The sequence below is a fragment of the Macaca nemestrina genome, chromosome 19 (genome assembly GCF_043159975.1).
Source record: "Macaca nemestrina isolate mMacNem1 chromosome 19, mMacNem.hap1, whole genome shotgun sequence".
NCBI lineage: Eukaryota > Metazoa > Chordata > Mammalia > Primates > Cercopithecidae > Macaca > Macaca nemestrina.
Genome location: NC_092143.1, coordinates 70,382,172 through 70,401,114, shown reverse-complemented (window position 1 = coordinate 70,401,114; position 18,943 = coordinate 70,382,172). Strand labels below are relative to the sequence as shown.

The 18,943-nt window shown below is 40.4% G+C and overlaps 1 protein-coding gene across 6 annotated transcripts in view; it reads right to left on the bottom strand.

Moving 5' to 3' along the window:
- The window catches only part of LOC105465547 (establishment of sister chromatid cohesion N-acetyltransferase 1), a 76,348-nt gene that overhangs the window by 32,526 nt on the left and 24,879 nt on the right, over positions 1–18,943 (bottom strand). For 5 of the 6 annotated variants that reach the window (XR_011617043.1, XM_071085573.1, XM_071085572.1 and 2 more), the window contains exons 3-8: positions 17,633–17,735; positions 15,272–17,391; positions 9,094–9,208; positions 6,972–7,032; positions 5,153–5,267; positions 876–1,007 (exon numbers count right to left, since the gene is read on the bottom strand). Coding sequence is in view for 5 of the 6 variants with exons in the window: in XM_071085573.1 (XP_070941674.1) it covers positions 876–1,007; positions 5,153–5,267; positions 6,972–7,032; positions 9,094–9,208; positions 15,272–16,801 (1,953 nt within the window). In the remaining variant the exon portion in view is untranslated. The remainder of the gene's footprint in view (positions 1–875; positions 1,008–5,152; positions 5,268–6,971; positions 7,033–9,093; positions 9,209–15,271; positions 17,392–17,632; positions 17,736–18,943) is intronic. The other variant, XM_071085571.1, reaches the window with a different exon arrangement.

The window sequence follows — 18,943 nt, the reverse complement described above, 5'->3', positions numbered from 1 at the left end:
TTAACGGAGGCCAATAAAGACCTTTAAATAATCCAGTATCTGGTACCTATATAAAGATTTACATGAAATGAATTGGTGATCTCAGTTCAGATATCCTGGAGGTCTTATTAATGTGAGTGTACAGTACTGAAGGTAACATGTATATAATAAAAACAGATTCCATTTCAGATATGGGTAAACAGCAATTCAATTAAATTACTATTTTCACAAGATATCTGAAATGGTTCAAAATTGTTAAAAAAATTTTGCTATTTCCACAAATATTAAATAATACCCATTATGCCTAAAATGCACTTACATTAAAAAATATATTTTGTACTAAAACAGATTTACTCTATGGGAATTTTGTTTTTTTAGTATACTACAAATTCTGAGGTCCTAATTTTCTAGAATTTTTCTTTTTTAATCTTATAAAGAAAAACCCTCATGATAACAAAGAGAAGATAAAGGAAATCTCCAAACAACCTACTTGGTATAATACATATCACAATCAAACTCCATATATAAAACTGTGCCAAGAAATATAAATATCAAATAGATTTATCAACAGTAAATAATTATTGAAATCAAAGGAAATTTTTTTTTAAAAAATACAAGTTAAATAACATTACTTCTGACAAGTACAATCACTACTTCAGAAAAGTAAAATTTAAATTCAAAATCCCACAACAAAAACCAGTCAGAATAAATTAGCTGGTTTTTATGTTTGGCTTTGTTTTTAAAAAGCCAGTATATACACTACATGTGCTTTGTACATATTATTGTCTCTTAAAAACATACATTTTTCAGTGATTTAAATTTGGCAACTCATCTCAGTAAGAGACCGACCTAATTATCTGATTTTTGCATTTTAGAATTCACAAAATTCCACTTACCACATATTTTACAGCACTTATAAACTGGTTGTGGAAAAGCAGATGCTGTGTTTCATCTTCTGGATTTGAAGCTGTATACAGCATTCCACAAACATTACAAGAAACTGCTCCAAATCTTTTTTGTCCTGCATCCTATTTATAAAAAACATACAAAAGTTTTTTTCCTCCCAAAAGAATTATTCCAGAACATCAGCCTCTAAGGCTATAGTGTGAGCATGAAGTGAGAATTGTTTAATCTACAATGAATAACATTCAATGTTAATTACTAAAAACTACATGCTAATCTTTGAAATCTGCATGTGATTTTATTAATGTTTCCATTTTAGTAACCTGATCCATAGCATATAACAATTTTTTAAAAACTGACAAATAGCTTTAACATCACAAACTTAGTCCTAAAGCCCCAAATAGTAAATATTCTATGAATGAGAACTAATATATATTTCATATTTGTAATAATTATACTACTAGCATGTAGAGGAAAAAGTTTTTTTGATACAGGGTCTCATTGTGTCACCCAGACTGGGACTACAGGCATGCGCCACCATGTCTGGCTAATTTTTGTTTGTTTTTGTTTTGAGACAAAGTCCCACTCTGTCACCCAGGCTGGAGTGCAGTGGCACGATCTTAGCTACTGCAACCTCTGCCTCCCAGGTTCAAGCGATTCTCCTGCCTCAGCCTTCCGAGTAGCTGGGATTACAAGAGCGTGCCATTGCACCTGGCTAATTCTTTGTATTTTTAGTAAAGATGGGGTTTCACCATGTTGACCAGGTTGGTCTTGAACTCCTGACCTCAGGTGATCCACCTGCCTCAGCCTCGCCAAGTGCTAGGATTACAGGCATGAGCCACCATGCCTCGCCACCTGGCTAATTTTTATATTTTTTGTAGAGAGAGAATTTTACCATGTTGCCCAGGCTGGTCTAGAACTGAGCTCAAGCGATCTGCCTGCCTCAGCCTCCCAAAGTGCTGGGATTACAGGTGTAAGCCACTGCACCCAGCTAGACTCTTTTTTATTTTTATTTTTAATTTGAGACAGAGTCTTGCCCTGCCACTCGAGTAGATGGGATTACAGGCACCCACCACCAAGGCCAGCTAATTTTTGTATCTTTTAATAGAGACCGGGTTTCGTCATGTTGGCCAGGCTGGTCTCCAACTCCTGACATCAGGTGATCCACCTGCCTCGGCCTCCCAAAGTGCTGGGATTACAGGCGTAAGCCACCGCGCCTGACTCACTCAATTTTTTAATGTCTTAAAAGTCTGGGGGGCCAGCTGAGGTGGCTCACGCCTGTAATCCCAGCACTTTGGATCACGAGGTCAGGAGTTCAAGACCAGCCTGGCTAACATGGCGAAACCCCATCTCTATCAAAAATACAACAAATAGCCAGGCATGGTGGTGTGCGCCTGTAACCCCAACTACTTGGGAGGCTGAGGCAGGAGAATCACTTGAACCCAGGAAGCAGAGGCTGCAGTGAGCCGAGATCATGCCACTGCACGCCAGCCTGGGTGACAAAGCAAGACTCCATCTCAAAAAAAAAAAACAAAAAACACAACAACAACAACAAAATAAGTCTTTACTCAACAGTTTTCTCCTCTACAATTTTTATTTATTTATTTATTTATTTTAGATGGAGTTTCGCTCTGTCGCCCAGGCTGGAGCACAGTGGCGTGCAATCTCGGCTCAGTGCAAGCTCCGCCTCCCAAGTTCATGCCATTCTCCTGCACCTGCCACCACACCTGGCTAATTTTTTTGTATTTTTAGTAGAGACAGGGTTTCACTGTGTTAGCCAGGATGGTCTTGATCTCCTGACCTTGTGATCCGCCCACTTCGGTCTCCCAAAGTGCTGGGATTACAGGCGTGAGCCATGGCGCCCAGTCCCCCAAAAATTTTAAGACCAGGCGTGGTGGCTCACACCTGTAATCCCTGCACTTTGGGCAGGCAGATCACCTGAGGTCAGGAATTCAAGACCAGCCTGACCAACATGGTAAAATCCAATCTCTACTAAAAATGCAGATGCCAGCCCACAGAACCATAAGCCAAATAAACCTCTAAAAATACAAAAATTAGCCAGACGTGGCAGCATGCACCTATAGTCCCAGCTACTAAGGAGGCTGAGACAGGAGTTGCTTGAACTCAGGAGGCAGAGGTTACAGTGAGCTAAGATTGTGCCACTGCACTCCAGCCTGGGTGACAGAGTGAGACTCCATCTCACACACACACACACACAAATTAACAATTAGCTGTGTGTAGTGATGCATGTCTTTTAGTCCCAGCTATTCAGCCAGCTGAGGTGAGGGGATCACTTGAGCCTGGGAGGCTGAAGCTGCAGTGAGCTGTGATCATGCCATTGCACTTTAGCCTGGGTGACAGAGTGAGACCCTATCTTTAAAAAAAAAAAAAAAAAAATTCTACTGATTATGCTGACTGTAACTACATTAAATGTTCCTAGTACTCTGGGTGCCTTAATTTCTTTATATTCACTCTTTCAAGTTAGATTTTTAATCAATCAAAATATCTCTTTTCCAATTTATCTGCCTGTAATTTAAAATGTAATTTTAAAATGATGTATTCTGCAATACAGATATTTAAAATCCTTTTATACATTAAGTTCCATGTTACTATTTTTTTTTTTTTTTGAGATGGAGTATCGCTCTTGTTGCCCAGGCTGGAGTGCAATGGCGTGATCTCAGCTTACCGCAACCACAACCTCCACCTCCCAAGTTCAAGGGATTCTCCTTTCTCAGCCTTCCAAGTAGCTGGGATTACAGGAATGTGTTATTATGCCCGGCTAATTTTGTATTTTTAGTAGAGATGGGCTTTCTCCACATTGGTCAGGCTGGTCTCGAACTACTGACCTCACATGATCCACCCGCCTCAGCCTCCCAAAGTGCTGGGATTACAGGCGTGAGCCACTGCGCCCAGACAAATTCCACGTTATTTTAAGATTTAAATCAACTACTGTAAGAAGGTAGTGATCAAATGACAAATCTAAGAAAGTAACAGATGTGTAATAAAGTATCTAATTTGTTACGAAACTAGAAGTATGAAAACAATTATTGTTAGAAGACAGAGTCACTATTTAAGAAGGGGGTTATAATAATACCAGGAATATTTTTCTTTTTCTTTTTTTTTTTTTTGAGACGGAGTCTCGCTCTGTCACCCAGGCTGGAGTGCAGTGGCTGAATCTCAGCTCACTGCAAGCTGCGCCTCCCGGGTTTACGCCATTCTCCTGCCTCAGCCTCCCAAGTAGCTGGGACTACAGGTGCCCGCCACCTCGCCCAGCTAGTTTTTTGTATTTTTTAGTAGAGACGGGGTTTCACCATGTTAGCCAGGAAGGTCTCGACCTCCTGACCTCGTGATCCACCCATCTTGGCCTCCCAAAGTGCTGCGATTATAGGCTTGAGCCACCGCGCCCGGCCACCAGGAATATTTTTCTGAGACACAATCTGGCTCTGTTGCCCAGGCTGGAGTGCAATGGCACAATCTCAGCTCACTGCAACCTCCGCCTGCCAGGTTCATGCAACTCTCCTGCCTCAGATTCCCAAGTAGCTGGGATTACAGGAGTCTGCCATCATGCCTGGCTAATTTCTGTATTTTTAGTAGAGATAGGATTTCACCATGTTGGCCAGGCTGGTCTCAAACTCCCAACCTCAGGTGATCCACCCGCCTCGGCCTCCCAAAGTACTGGGATTATAGGTGTGAGCCACTGCGCCTGGTATGGGAATATTTTTCATAATAAAATTTATTATGACAAAAAGGCTCTTTGGCAAAAGTGAATGAATTTATTCTTTAAAACCTTGCATAAATACAATGCTGCTATGATTTTGACAAGATTTGATTTGTCTCCACCAAAATTTATGGGGAAATTTGATCTACAATGTGACAGTGTTTGGAGGTTGGGCTTAGTGAGATGTGCTTGAGTCATGGAGGTGAATCCCACACAAATAGGTAAATGCCCTCGAATGCCCTCCTGCTGGAATGAACAGGGTTTAAAAAAAAAAAAAAAAAAAAAAAGAGGCTAGCTTCCTTGGTTTCTCTCTCTTGCTTCCTCCCTTACCACGTGGTCTCTCTGCACATGAGCTCACTTCCTTTCGGCATTCATCCGTAAGGTGAAGCAATCTGAGACCCTCAACAGATGCAGATGCCAGCCCATAGAACCATAAGCCAAATAAACCTCTTTTCTATAAAAATTACCAACCTCAGATATCATATTACAGCAACACGAAATATACTAAGATGGTTCTAACAATTCACCAAAATGATCAAGTTGTATACTTACTATAATCAACTGTTTTTCATCAGTTTTCTCTGCTTCTTTTAGTTTCAAGTCCTTTGGAATTGTTATCTCCAAATGGGAATTACACTTAGGCAAAGAATGATTTCGTGGAGTCTCCCTTAAAAAAATAAAATTACTAAATGTTACAGATCCAAGTCATTTCAAATCATTGGAGGAGAAAAAATAACTTATTTTCTACACAACACTGATAAATTTCAACTTCAGGAGAGGGAGAAAAACCTTTTAAAAATCAAGGGGTTGGCCGGGCGCGGTGGCTCAAGCCTGTAATCCCAGCACTTTGGGAGGCCGAGACGGGCGGATCACGAGGTCAGGAGATCGAGACCATCCTGGCTAACACGGTGAAACCCCGTCTCTACTAAAAAATACAAAAAACTAGCCGGGCGAGGTGGCGGGCGCCTGTAGTCCCAGCTACTTGGGAGGCTGAGGCAGGAGAATGGCGTGAACCCGGGAGTGGGAGCTTGCAGTGAGCTGAGATTCGGCCACTGCACTCCAGCCTGGGCAACAGAGCGAGACTCTGTCTCAAAAAAAAAAAAAAAAAAAAAATCAAGGGGCAGGCCTGGCACGGTGGCTCATGCCTATAATCCCAGCATTTTGGGAGGCCGAGGCAGGCACATTGCCTGAGCTCAGGAGTTAGCGACCAGCCTGGGCAACACGGTGAAATCCCATCTGTACTTTAAAAAAAAAAAAAAAGCCGGGTGTGGCAGCGTGCACCTGTAGTCTCAGCTACTCGGGAGGCTGAGGCAAAAGAATTGCTTGAACCCAGGAGGCTGAGGTTGCAGTGAGCCAAGATCACTCCACTGCACTCCAGCCTGGCGACAGAGTGAGACTGTCTCAAAAAATAAAAATAAAAAATAAAAAGGGGGAAGAAAACTACTAATTTTCAGTAAAAAAACAAAAACTGTAACACTTACCATAGTCTGAATATGCTTTTAAGTTTGATAGTTTCAGCTATCTAAGTCATTCCAATTTGTACTAAATACCATTTGTTGTTAATCCGAAAGGCAAAGTAAGTCAGATCTATTTAATTCTGACATTAAAAAGAAAACAAAAAGCTTTTAATCTTACTTAAAACACGCTTACATGTTGCTAATACCCAGTATTTCTAGAAGTCTAGGGAAAAGGGCATTCTCAAACACTATTTAGACAGGCCCAATCACTTTGGAGGAAAGTCTGGCAATGAGATACAGACACACAAGTAAGCAAAGATATACGTATTTATCACAGGATTTGTCTTTTCTGGATAGAAATGAAACAGAAATATCCAAAATGTTCATAAAGTACAGAACTGTTAAACCACGGTAAAGTCACACAATGAAATTTAATGCAGAATTTAGAAGAATAAGGTAGCTGCCAGACACTGTGGCTCACACCTATAATCCCAGAGAATTGAGAGGCTGAGGTGGGAGAATTACTTGAGGCCAGGAGTTCGAGACCAGCCTGAGCAGTATAGCAAGACCTTGTCTCTAAAGAAAAGAATTTTTAAAAAATTATCCAGGTATGGTGCCACTTATAGTCCTAGCTACATGGGAGGCTGGGGCAGAAGGATCACTTGAGCCCAGGAGTTCAAGGCTGCAGTGACTGTGCCACTGCACTCCAACTACGAAAAAAAAAAAAAATTAGGTAGTAAGGTAGAAAAAATGTCCATAGTAAACAGTGTGTATAGGCATAGAAAAAGTTGTAACAAAAAGAGAATCTGTAGGTAAACTGAGGGTTACTAGCATAACTTTTTAGGGAAGAATCCCCTAAACTCAAAACTTGTAAGTTAAAATCCTTAAGCTCTAAAATTTAATTAATACCTTACCTGTTATCACTGCTTTTAGACGTCTGGTTATTGAGAATACTCTGCTGTTGGGGAGCTGAACCTGTAATTTAATCAAGAAGGTGGGTTATGTATTGAGTTTTATATTAGTTTTCCATCTAATGGATAAAATCATTATGAAGAAAAAAAAACCTTCAATGCATTACATGACTTATTTTTAATAAAGACCATCTGATAAAATTAGAACCTCCTTCCTAGATACTATTCTTCAGACAAAAGGCAGAAAGGCTGTCCCATACTCAGACTACAAAGCTGCAAAGAGATGTAATGGTAGATTAGTTTGTCTCTAATTTAACTAACAATTATTAGGACCGAATAATAACGAAATTGTTTCAATGCCTGCATAATTATACAATCCCTAAGTAGAAATAAATGAAAACATTTTCTTGCTAAAAAAAAAAAGACGCCGGGCACAGTGGCTCACATCTGTAATCCCAGCACTTTGGGAGGGCAAGGCAGGCAGATCACCTGAGGTCAGGAGTTCGAGACCAGTCTGCCCAACATGGGGAAACCCTGTCTCTACTAAAGATACAAAATAAGCTGGGCGTGGTGATGTGTGCCTGTAATCCCAGCTGCGTGGGAGGTTGAGGCAGGAAAACTGCTCGAACCTGGGAGGCAGAGGTTGCAGTGAGCCAAGATCACGCCACTGCACTCCAGCCTGGGAGACAGAGTGAGACTCCGCCTCAGGAAAAAAAAAAAAAAAAAAAAGATGGTCTCTGGAATTTTAGTCAAAATAATAAATAAAGGCAATAAGCAATCCATTTTATTTTCTAATGAATAAATGCATTTCTCATATTTATATTACATTCTCTCTTCCCCAACTCAGAGAAAAAGTTAAAAGATGTCAGTAATTATCCAAACTCAACATTTTGCTTCATATATACCTTTCCTTTTTTTTTTTTTTTTTTTTTTGAGACGGAGTCTTGCTCTGTCGCCCAGGCTGGAGTGCAGTGGCCGGCTCACTGCAAGCTCTGCCTCCCGGGTTCACGCCATTCTCCTGCCTCAGCCTCCCGAGTAGCTGGGACTACAGGCGCCCACCACCTCGCCCGGCTAGTTTTTTGTATTTTTAGTAGAGACGGGGTTTCATCATGTTAGCCAGGATGGTCTCGATCTCCTGACCTCGTGATCCGCCCGTCTCAGCCTCCCAAAGTGCTGGGATTACAGGCTTGAGCCACCGCACCCGGCAATATACCTTTCCTTTAACAAACAATAGGAATTAAGAGATTTATTTTCTATACCCTCTGCTGTCTCATCCAATATAAGTGAGCAAATCCTCACCCAACAGTTCAAATTATTTTTTTTTTTTTTTAGTTTTTTGTTTTTGAGACAGTCTCGCTCCATCACCCAGGGTGGAATGCAGTGGTGCAATCTTGGCTCACCTTTGCCTCCCAAGTTCAAGCAATTCTCCTGACTCAGCCTCTCAAATAGCTGAGATTCCAGGCATACATCACCACGCCTGGCTAATATTTTTTGTAGTTTTAGTTAACAGAGACGGGGGTCTCACCACATTGGCCAGGCTGGTCTTGAACTCCAGGTCTTAAGTGATCTGCCCACCTTGGCCTCCCAAAGTGCTGAGATTACAGGTGTGAGCCACCACGCCCACCTCCAAATAATGTATTATAAAAAAGAGTTCACAAGGTTCCAAAACAAAGGCTTTTATACAAGTGGACAATTTGTAGCATTTATTAAATCCTTAGTTTAGACACAGGATCATTCAGATGGAAAACTAAGTAAATAAGGGTTAAAGATAAGAACCTGAAATGGTAGAGCACAAATAATAAAATACTTAAGAAATAAGCTGCTACCACTATTTTATGCAATTCACTAAGGAACACTTCTCAAGAAAGTCACAAATAAAAGTTAACTTAAAAAAAAAAAAACTTTGGTAGGGAGTCAAAGGGTAGTACTTAGGTACTTTAAACAAACCAATCAACAGAAGTAATTCTGAAACTATGGGTGATAGTCATGATAATCACATATATGAAAAATATAGCAATGGTTAAAAAGAATGTCACAACCCTATTTGGTATATAACATTTTCTGTAATACTGACAAAAACGTCACTGAAGACTATAAAATCCAAATAATATTTCCAAAGTATTACCTGGAAATTTATTCTCTCCTGTATCAATTTTTGCTTGACTGAGCAGAGTTGAAACAGCAGTAACATTTTCCACTGGACTGTTTTCTAGCTTGGATTCCAAACATTGGCTGAAATTCTGAACACACATAATTCAAAATTTTTACATCAACTTTGCGTTTTATCTAAATACACTTTCAGTAAATTTTAGCATACTAAAAAAATTTAAGATACTTTTTATTTGGAGTAATTCATATAGACATGAAGTCTCCCCATGATCTTGCTACAAGCTACCCTCTCAGCATCAGAGCCCATTATTACCCTTCATGCTAAATTTAAAAACAAGGTACAGCAGTGCATGCCTGTTGTCCCAGCTACTAAGAAGGCTCACTAAGAGGGGAGGATCACTTAGGCCCAGGGGTTTGAAGCCAGCCTGGACAACATAGTGAGACCCTATCTCAAAAAAAGGAAATACCTCTCCCACATATATATTCAATAGTTTCCTGGCTCTATACCTTTTTTCTAAGTTTTGTCTGTCTAGACTATAATGTCCAATATGGTCATCACTCCCACGTCTAACTAGTGAGCACTTAAAATGTGGTATCACTTGAGATGTGCTGACAGCATAAATCATACCAGATTTTGAAAACTTAAGCACCCGGCTGGGCACAGTGGCTCATGCCTGTAATCCCAGCACTTTGGGAGGTCGGGGTGGGTGGATCACTTGAGGTCATGAGTTCGAGACCAGCCTGACCAACAGTGACCAACAGTGAAACCTCGTCTCTACTAAAAATACAAAAATTAGCTGGGCATGATGGCAGGCACGTGTAATCCCAGCTGCTCGGGAGGCTGAGGCAGGAGAACCACTTGAACCCGGGAGGCAGAGGTTGCAGTGAGCCAGGATAGTGCCACTGCACTCCAGCCTGGGCGACAAAGTTAGACTCCATCTCCAAAAAAAGAAAAAACAGACAGGTTAAATGATACTAAAATCGGGCCGGGCGCGGTGGCTCAAGCCTATAATCCCAGCACTTTGGGAGGCCGAGACGGGCGGATCACAATGTCAGGAGATCGAGACCATCCTGGCTAACACAGTGAAACCCCGTCTCTACTAAAAAATACAAAAAACTAGCCGGGCGAGGTGGCGGGCGCCTGTAGTCCCAGCTACTCAGGAGGCTGAGGCAGGAGAATGGCGCAAACCCGGGAGGCGGAGCTTGCAGTGAGCTGAGATCCGGCCACTGCACTCCAGCCTGGGCAACAGAGCGAGACTCCGTCTCAAAAAAAAAAAAAACAAAAAAAAGATACTAAAATCAATTTGATCTATTTCTCTTTACTCTGTTAATGTGGCTACCAGATAATTTTAAATTATCTGGTATGTGGCTCACTTATATTCCTACTGGATAGTGTTGATCCAGAATACCTTTCCCCCTGTATAAATTCAACTCATTGCTCCTCTTCCATAAAGCCTTTCCCAGTCTTCTCTACCTGTTCTTCATCTACTTTGTCTAAAACTCTTTCATGTGCTTATCACTTTTTATTTTCAATCAGTGATTTGTGTCTGACTTACCTATAAATCTTAAAAGCAACAACCATATTATATTTACCTTTTTATTCCCAATAGCCTCTAATTCAGAACCTTGCCAAAGCAGATACTCAATTAGTAAATAAAAAAAGAAAATGCTTCAGGCTGGGCACGATGGCTCACGCCTGTAATCCCAGCACTTTTGGGAGGCCGAGGCGGGTGGATTATGAGGTCAAGGGATCGAGACCATCCTGGCCAACATGGGGAGACTCTGTCTCTACTAAAAATATCAAAAAATTAGCTGAGCATGGGGCTGGGTATGGTGGCTCACGCCTGTAATCCCAGCACTTTGGGAGGCCCAGGCAGGCGGATCACCTGAGGTCAGGAGTTCGAGGCCAGCCTTGCCAACACGGTGAAACCCCATCTCTACTAAAAATATCAAAAAATTAGCTGAGCATGGGGCTGGGTATGGTGGCTCACGCCTGTAATCCCAGCATTTTGGGAGGCCCAGGCAGGCGGATCACCTGAGGTCAGGAGTTCGAGGCCAGCCTTGCCAACATGGTGAAACCCCATCTCTACTAAAAATACAAAAATAAGCCAGGCATGGTGGCAGGCGCCTGTAATCCAGCTACTTGGGAGGCTGAGGCAGGAGAATCACTTCAACCCGAGAAGCAGAGGTTGCAGTGAGCTGAGATCACGCCACTGCACTCCAGCCTGGGAGACAAGAGTGAGACTTCATCTCAAAAAAAAAATATTAGCTGGGTGTGGTGGCGGTCCCAGTTACTCATGAGGCTGAGGCAAGAGAATCGCTTGAACCCGGGAGGCAGAGGATAGAGTGAGCCAAGATCACACCACTGCACTCCACCCTGGCTACAGAGCAAGACTCCGTCTCAAAAAAGAAAAAAATACTTAAAACTCCATCAACAGTGGCTATCTCAGGGAAACGGAAATGGAAACTCCTTAAGGGCAGGAAACCTACCCATGTTCTATAGCCCTAGCACAGCACCTTGAACATAGCAGGCACTCAAATATGTCCTGAACCAATATGGTCACATTTCCTGATCACTCTGTGACAGTGGTCAAAATGTTGAGATTAGCGAAAAATAATTGGAAACAATCTGAATGGTGAAAGTCTTCTTTTTCTTTTGAGATAGAGTCTCACTCTGTCACCCAGACTGGAATGCAGTGAAATGATCACAGCTCACTGCAGCCTCAACCTCCTGGGCTCAAGAAGTCCTCCTGCCTCAGCTTCCCAAGTAGCTGGGCCCACAGGCACACACTACCACTCCTAGATAATTTTTACATTATTTTGTAGAGATGGAGTCTCACCATGTTGCTCAAACTGGTCTAAAACTCCTTGGCTCAAGAGATCCTTCCACCTCAACCTCCCAAAATGCTGGGATTACAGGCATGAGCTACCGTGCCTGACCCAAGCTGAAAGTCTTTTCATAAAGGAAAATATAAACTTGTGGTATATTCCTATACAATTTTAAAAATACTCATGTATCAATAAGCATCTAATATAATGTTGATTACACAAAGTCAAGTTACAAAAATATGTATGTTAGTATTTTTGTAAAACACTGAAACACAAAGCAAGCTAAGTATTCTTTATGAATTTATATACACATAAAATCACAGAAATAAAAACTGAAAAGATCTACATCCACTTTAGGAGCACATTTAACTATGGGGAGTCAGGTAAATGGAATAAAGAGTTGCAGTCTTTGGCCGGGCGCGGTGGCTCACGCCTGTAATCTCAGCACTTTGGGAGGCCGAGTTGGGTGGATCACAAGGTCTGGAGATCGAGACTATCCTGGCTAATACAGTGAAACCCCGTCTCTACTAAAAATACAAAAAATTAGCCCAGCATGGTGGCGGGCACCTGTAGTCTCAGCTACTTGGGAGGATGAGGCAGCAGAATGGCGTGAACCCAGGAGGTGGAGCTTGCAGTGAGCCGAGATGCACCACTGCACTCTAGCCTGGGCGACAGAGTGAGACTGTCTCAAAAAAAAAAAAGAGTTGCAGTCTTCAACTACACCTGTAATGTACCTTTTGTAACTTTAAAGGATTTTTAGTAATGTTTTTTAAATGGTAACTTTTGTCAAATCTGGGTGGTAGACATATGAGAGTAATGTTAATCTCTGCTATATTCTAAATGTTTGCAATATTCTAGAATTTCAAACCATAAGATTTTTAACATAGCAACAAGTTACTTCAGATTTTTTTTTTTTTTTTTTTTTCTGGAGACAGAGTCTGACTCTGTCACCCAGGCTGGAGTATAGCGGCGTGATCTCAGCTTACTGCAGCCTCTGCCTCCCAGGTTCAAATGATTCTTCTGCCTCAGCCTCCTGAGTAGCTGGGATTACAGGTGCGCACCACCACACCCAGCTAATTTTTTGTATTTTTAGTAGAGATGGGGTTTCACCATGTTGTCCAGGCTAGTCTCGAACTCCTGACCTCAGGTGATCCAACAGCCTTAGCCTCCCAAAAGTGCTGGGATTACAGGCATGAGCCACCACGCCCAGCAGGATGGTTTCTTATAATGTTCCTCCAAACAGAGGGGCTGCATAAATTCAAAGTATCTTTCAGTAAAGGCAATGTTATCTAAGGTCAAAATAATGTGGTCTACGTAAGCATCTTTATTCTAGCACAGTTTACTACAAAGGAATGAATTAGATTTCATATCCATCAATATACTCTCCATAAACTGTCTGCCTTCTGAGTTCTAACAAGCATTTATGCAGCAAGGAGTTAGAAGACACACTCTACAACTGTATCTGGAGACACAATCCATAAAAAGCCACTACATCTCTGCAAGAAGCCACACTTATTACTCACACTACAACTCACTACTTATTTCTAATTACTATCACTGACTGGTAAAATCTCTCTGAACAATCATCTTTTAATTGATGCTTGCATTCCTATCTATACAGAAAATAAAATCTGAGAGTACAATATGGTGTCTTCTCCCTTTAAGAAAAATAATAGACACTGATCTATTTTCATGGCTTCTGGAATAAAGCCCAGACTCCTAACTCACATTTGCTCCTAGACAAAATGTCTCAAAAGAGAACTTTAAATCACTTGCAAAACTTTGAAGTAATTTGACTTTTTTCTCTATTCATGATGACTTTTTTTGCTCAAATGATTTCTAATGTTCAGAGTATGCTGTTTTAGAAAGAATGCTGGGCTAAGAATTAGAACACCTGGATCCTAATTCTATTTGTGCCACCAAACAAGTTGCCTAAATCATATTCCATTCTCAAGTATTCTCATTATAAAATTAAATAGTACAAATAAATGAGTGAGATCTATGTTAGAGTTTCAGGGTTCTATGCATATAAAATTTCTGCTTATTGGTTTTATGTATTAGTAGCCTACATATGATTTATTTTAAAAAGAAAAGGGCTCAGCTGCTTTCATAAAGTTTAAAACTACTTTCTTAGATAATCAAAATTTATTCCAGATACAAGATTCTGGTTTTCAATTTACTTTTCAATTTCAGAGTCTTGGCCACTACAATTTTATTCTTAGGCTGAAGACTGAATTATTTATACCTCTCAGACATTCTACTTGCCAACTATTCAAAACAGCCACACAAGTCATCTCCTTAAAGACATTTAACTTTTAAGTTATATCCAGTAGGAAAAAAGGCTGTTTAGTCCTAGTTGAAATTAATTTTAATATTTAGGTCAAAAGTAGTCCCTAAAGGCCAGGTGCAGTGGCTCACGCCTGTAATCCCAGCACTTTGGGAGGCCGAGGCGGATGGATCACCTGAGGTCAGGAGTTCGAGACCAGCCCGATCAACATGGAGAAACCCCTTCTCTACTAAAAATACAAAATCAGTCAGGTATGGTGGTGCATGCCTGTAATCCCAGCTACTCAGGAGGGTGAGGCTGGAGAATGGCTTGAATGAGGGAGGCGGAGGATGCAGTGAGCTGAGATCGCGCCATTGCACGTCAGCTTGGGGAACAAGAGCGAAACTCCATCTCAAAAAAAAAAAAAAAAAGTAGTCCCTAAGAAATGTACTTTCAGGCCGGGCGCGGTGGCTCAAGCCTGTAATCCCAGCACTTTGGGAGGCCGAGACGGGCGGATCACGAGGTCAGGAGATCAAGACCATCCTGGCTAACACGGTGAAACCCCATCTCTACTAAAAAATACAAAAAAAAAAACTAGCCGGGCGAAGTGGCGGGCGCCTATGGTCCCAGCTACTCGGGAGGCTGAGGCAGGAGAATGGCGTAAACCCGGGAGGCGGAGCTTGCAGTGAGCTGAGATCCGGCCACTGCACTCCAGCCTGGGCGACAGAGCCAGACTCAGTCTCAAAAAAAAAAAAAAAAAAAAAAAAAAGAAATGTACTTTCTATGGTTATAATTAATAGGAAAATCAGTGTGTTAAATTTAAAAGAAAAGCTGGAATTCACCAGGCTTATGCTTACATAAAATAAAAATGAAGAGTAAAAACGAGGAAACAATGAGAAGCACCCCAAGTAAATGTGAGACATCTAAAGTTCTATCACAACAAGACTGGGTTAATAAAACTCTCGCTAACAACTTAACAGGAGACCTTAACAAATGACTCTTCAAACTTTTATGACTTGATTCTTATGCTAAAATGTTATAGACATTTCTTACAGAAAATATTTAGGCACCTCTATTGTGCATAATAAAAACAGATTACCTTATTTGATGCTGAATCAAAAGAATGTTTCATCTGATTATCCAATGGTGGGTCAGAAGGTTTTATCTCATTAGCCAAATGACAATTTTCAGGAGCCCTTTCTGTGGTTTTATTAATTTCTACTGTAATATCATTAATTTTCACTTCTTGAGAATTAGTTTCTTTCATTTCTTCCTGCTGGCAACTTATATTTCCATCATGTGGCTTTGTCCCTAAAAATGTACTTTGAGTCATTGGATGATGCATTTCTAAAGCTGGTGGTGAAAAACTGGTTCGTAATAAGCCTAATTTAGGGGAAACTTGAGAGTCCAACTTATTGTGCTGCACAGAGTTAAATTTTGAGAGTTTAATTTTAGTCCAGTTGGAGTTCTTCTTGGCTGAACTATTTATTCCATTTAGTATACATTTCACGGGCTTTGTTTTTCTACTTGGGAAAAAACGATTACATTGCACATCCTGATTTGTTTCCTTCTGATGAAGTATTTGTCTTTCAACACTGGTCTCTTCCAATTTTATTTCCGTGGGCTTTTCTTCCTTTACACTTTCCATTTGTGAAGATTCCTTTTTCACCTCTACATTATCTGACTCAATTTCACCAGCAATTTCTTCACAGAGCTGGAGAATACTACCTCGTTTGCTCTTTCCTGCTTGCTCCAGGTCATTATCACTTTGTTCAGGCACTGATGGCTGTGGACTTTTTGGGAGTGTTGTGTTAGTATTCACTTGTGTATGAACCGACTTCTTTATCTCATTCTTTTTCGAGACCACTGAAGCAGCCATTTTTGATCTTTTCACCTCAGAAGGTACAGGCACAGGTTTCGCTTCCTCTTTTCTAGTAGTCTTCTGAGGACACTTTTCAGATCCTTGTACACACCGAGAACTACAAGCACAAGCAGTCTGATGTTCTACCTTGCGTTTTTTCCCTTTGGGGGAATCTATTACTTCATTAATTACTAGATGTTCATCTTCTTTAGAGTCAGACTTTACTTCCAGTACTTTTCTCTTCACATGTTTCTGACTTGTTTTACTAGATTTACTCTGAGTACTGCTACACTGCTCTTTTTTAGTTGGTGGCAAACTCTGTTTAACTGCTTGAACTTGACCCTGAATTTCTCTACTGCGTAAAGACCTTCTTGAAACCTCTGTTAACTGTTGTAGCCTTTGTGATCTCCGGTTAAGCTGTTCATTTGCTTTAGGGTTTTCATGCACGAATTTTTTCTGAGATAATTTCTTTTTTGTAGATTCTTGTGAATGTCCCCTCACAGTCACTGTATTTTTATTAATGGATTTGGTAGCTTTATCAGTAAACGCTGCCTTTGATGACCTTGTACTCATGCGTGTTTCCAATTCTGGCTGATTTATTTTACTTTCACTGGAAGATTTAGCCTGTGATTTTGTAGTCTCCTTTGGACCTGATTTTTTTGCTAGATTCTTTTGAGAATCCTGAATTTCTGTTTCTGAATTCTTATCTTCACTTTTTTTAGTAACTTTGGAGGAATTCTCTTTTGATTTCTCCTGAATGGACATCATTCCTGAGTAATGACTTTCTTTTCTGTGTAATTTTGAAGAGGATTTTTGTGTCCTGGTAGGCGTGAATGCTGATTAGCTAGTATTATTACTGAGGAGCAGGTATGAAAAATCAACTTTAACTGATGCTGATACACATTTTCAACAAAAATACTAGTTTGCTTCAAGTAAGGTTTCTGTCATTCCTAGAACATGAGAAAAGCTGGCATGAATGCTAAAAGATACTTGCTTTACTTTGGACAAGGTAATAAAAATTTGAGGAAAATTTAATTTGATTATTTTTAACAAGTTTTTTTATGAAAAGAAATTTAATTCAGGTTCGAACTGTTCTGTTAATTTTTTAATTAATTTTGGTTTCTGGCCTAGCCCTATTACTGGGGAGTTATTTATCAGTGACCTGTTTTGATAAAATTTTTGAAAACTTTTTTCTTCTGAAGTCTACCGTTATTGGACTTCGATTCACTTGAAACATGTCTTATGGCTAACACGTTTCTTTCCTTGTTTGCTGAGTCTGTTGGTTTGCAGTTCTTATCTAACCTCCTTTGTTCAATAAAATATTCTATTAATATAGATTTCCTTTTGTGCTGCCATTTCTGAAAAATTAAAAAACAAAAATAAAGTTTTGTACAATCCATGAAATATGGCAATGCTAATACTACACAGAAATAACCCTGATTTAAATTAAATCTAACTCCTCCTTTTGAAATACCTAGTCTGTACCCTTAAGGCTAACAGAACGAAGTATCCCAAGTATATTCCTATGAATAATCAATAACTTGTCTTATATAAGCATAGAATAGTTGAAAATCAGTGTATTCCTTGAGGTTTACTTACAGTTTTTGCCCCACAACATAGACTCGATGTCTCAGCCACCATAACTCATGAAAATTAGACAAAACCATTCCTTATAATATGCTCTTAACACATTACACAGCACCTGAAAGAAAAAGGGCTTTTTTAATGTTTAAAAGGACAAAGGAAAGATGTAATCATCCATTCAGCTCTCATCAAATATAACACTCCATAATTTCATCCTGTCCTACCATTAGTCATTATTTCCTCAGAGCTCACATTACACAGAGCATTTAATTTTAGTATTTCTAATTTGCAGTCAACTATATGCAGCCAATGGACTAGGAAGCATTCATTTATATTGTGAAAAAAAAGTTTTAAAAGACGAAAAACAATTCATAATATAAGCATAAAATGGGGTAAACCAATAAAGTAAAATCCTACGTGGGGGAAAAACCAATGCACATAGATAACTATATACATAGAAAAAGACTGAAATACAGTCAAAGGAGGAAGATTTAAGCACACACATTTACCTCTATTCCCATTCAAACCCTACTGGAAAAAAAACCAATAGAGGAACTAAAACAAGACCCAGTTGTGGTGGCTCACACCTGTAATCCTAGCAACTCCAGAGGCTGAGGAAGAAGGATCGCTTAAAGCCTAGAGTTTGTGACCAGCCTGGAAAACACAGCAAGATTCTGTCTCTACAAAAATTAAAAATTGGCCAGGCATTGTGGCATGCACCCACAATCCAGGTTACTTGGGAGACTGAGACAGGAGGATTGTTTGAGCCCAAGAGTTGAAGGTTGCAGTAAGCTATAATCATGCCAGTGCACTCCAACCTGGACAAAAGAGTGAGACCCCATCTCTAAAAATAAGTAAATAAAAAGCCAAGACAAGGCCATAAACCCAAAGGATACAGAATAAGTGAGTACATGATAAAAATTTAGAAGTACAAGGCCGGGCGCAGTGGCTCAAGCCTGTAATCCCAGCACTTTGGGAGGCCGAGATGGGTGGATCACGAGGTCAGGAGTTCGAGACCATCCTGGCTAACGCGGTGAAACCCCATCTCTACTAAAAAATACAAAAAACTAGCCGGGCAAGATGGCGGGCGCCTGTAGTCCCAGCTACTCAGCAGGCTGAGGCAGGAGAATGGCGTAAAAACCCGGGAGGTGGAGCTTGCAGTGAGCTGAGATCCGGCCACTGCACTCCAGCCCGGGCGACAGAGCGAGACTCCGTCTCAAAAAAAAAAAAAAAAAATTTAGAAGTACAGATGCTACAGAGAAGGATAAATAACTGACTTAGTAGACTCAAGAAAATCTGAATCTTCAGGTAGAAATGTGGAAAGCT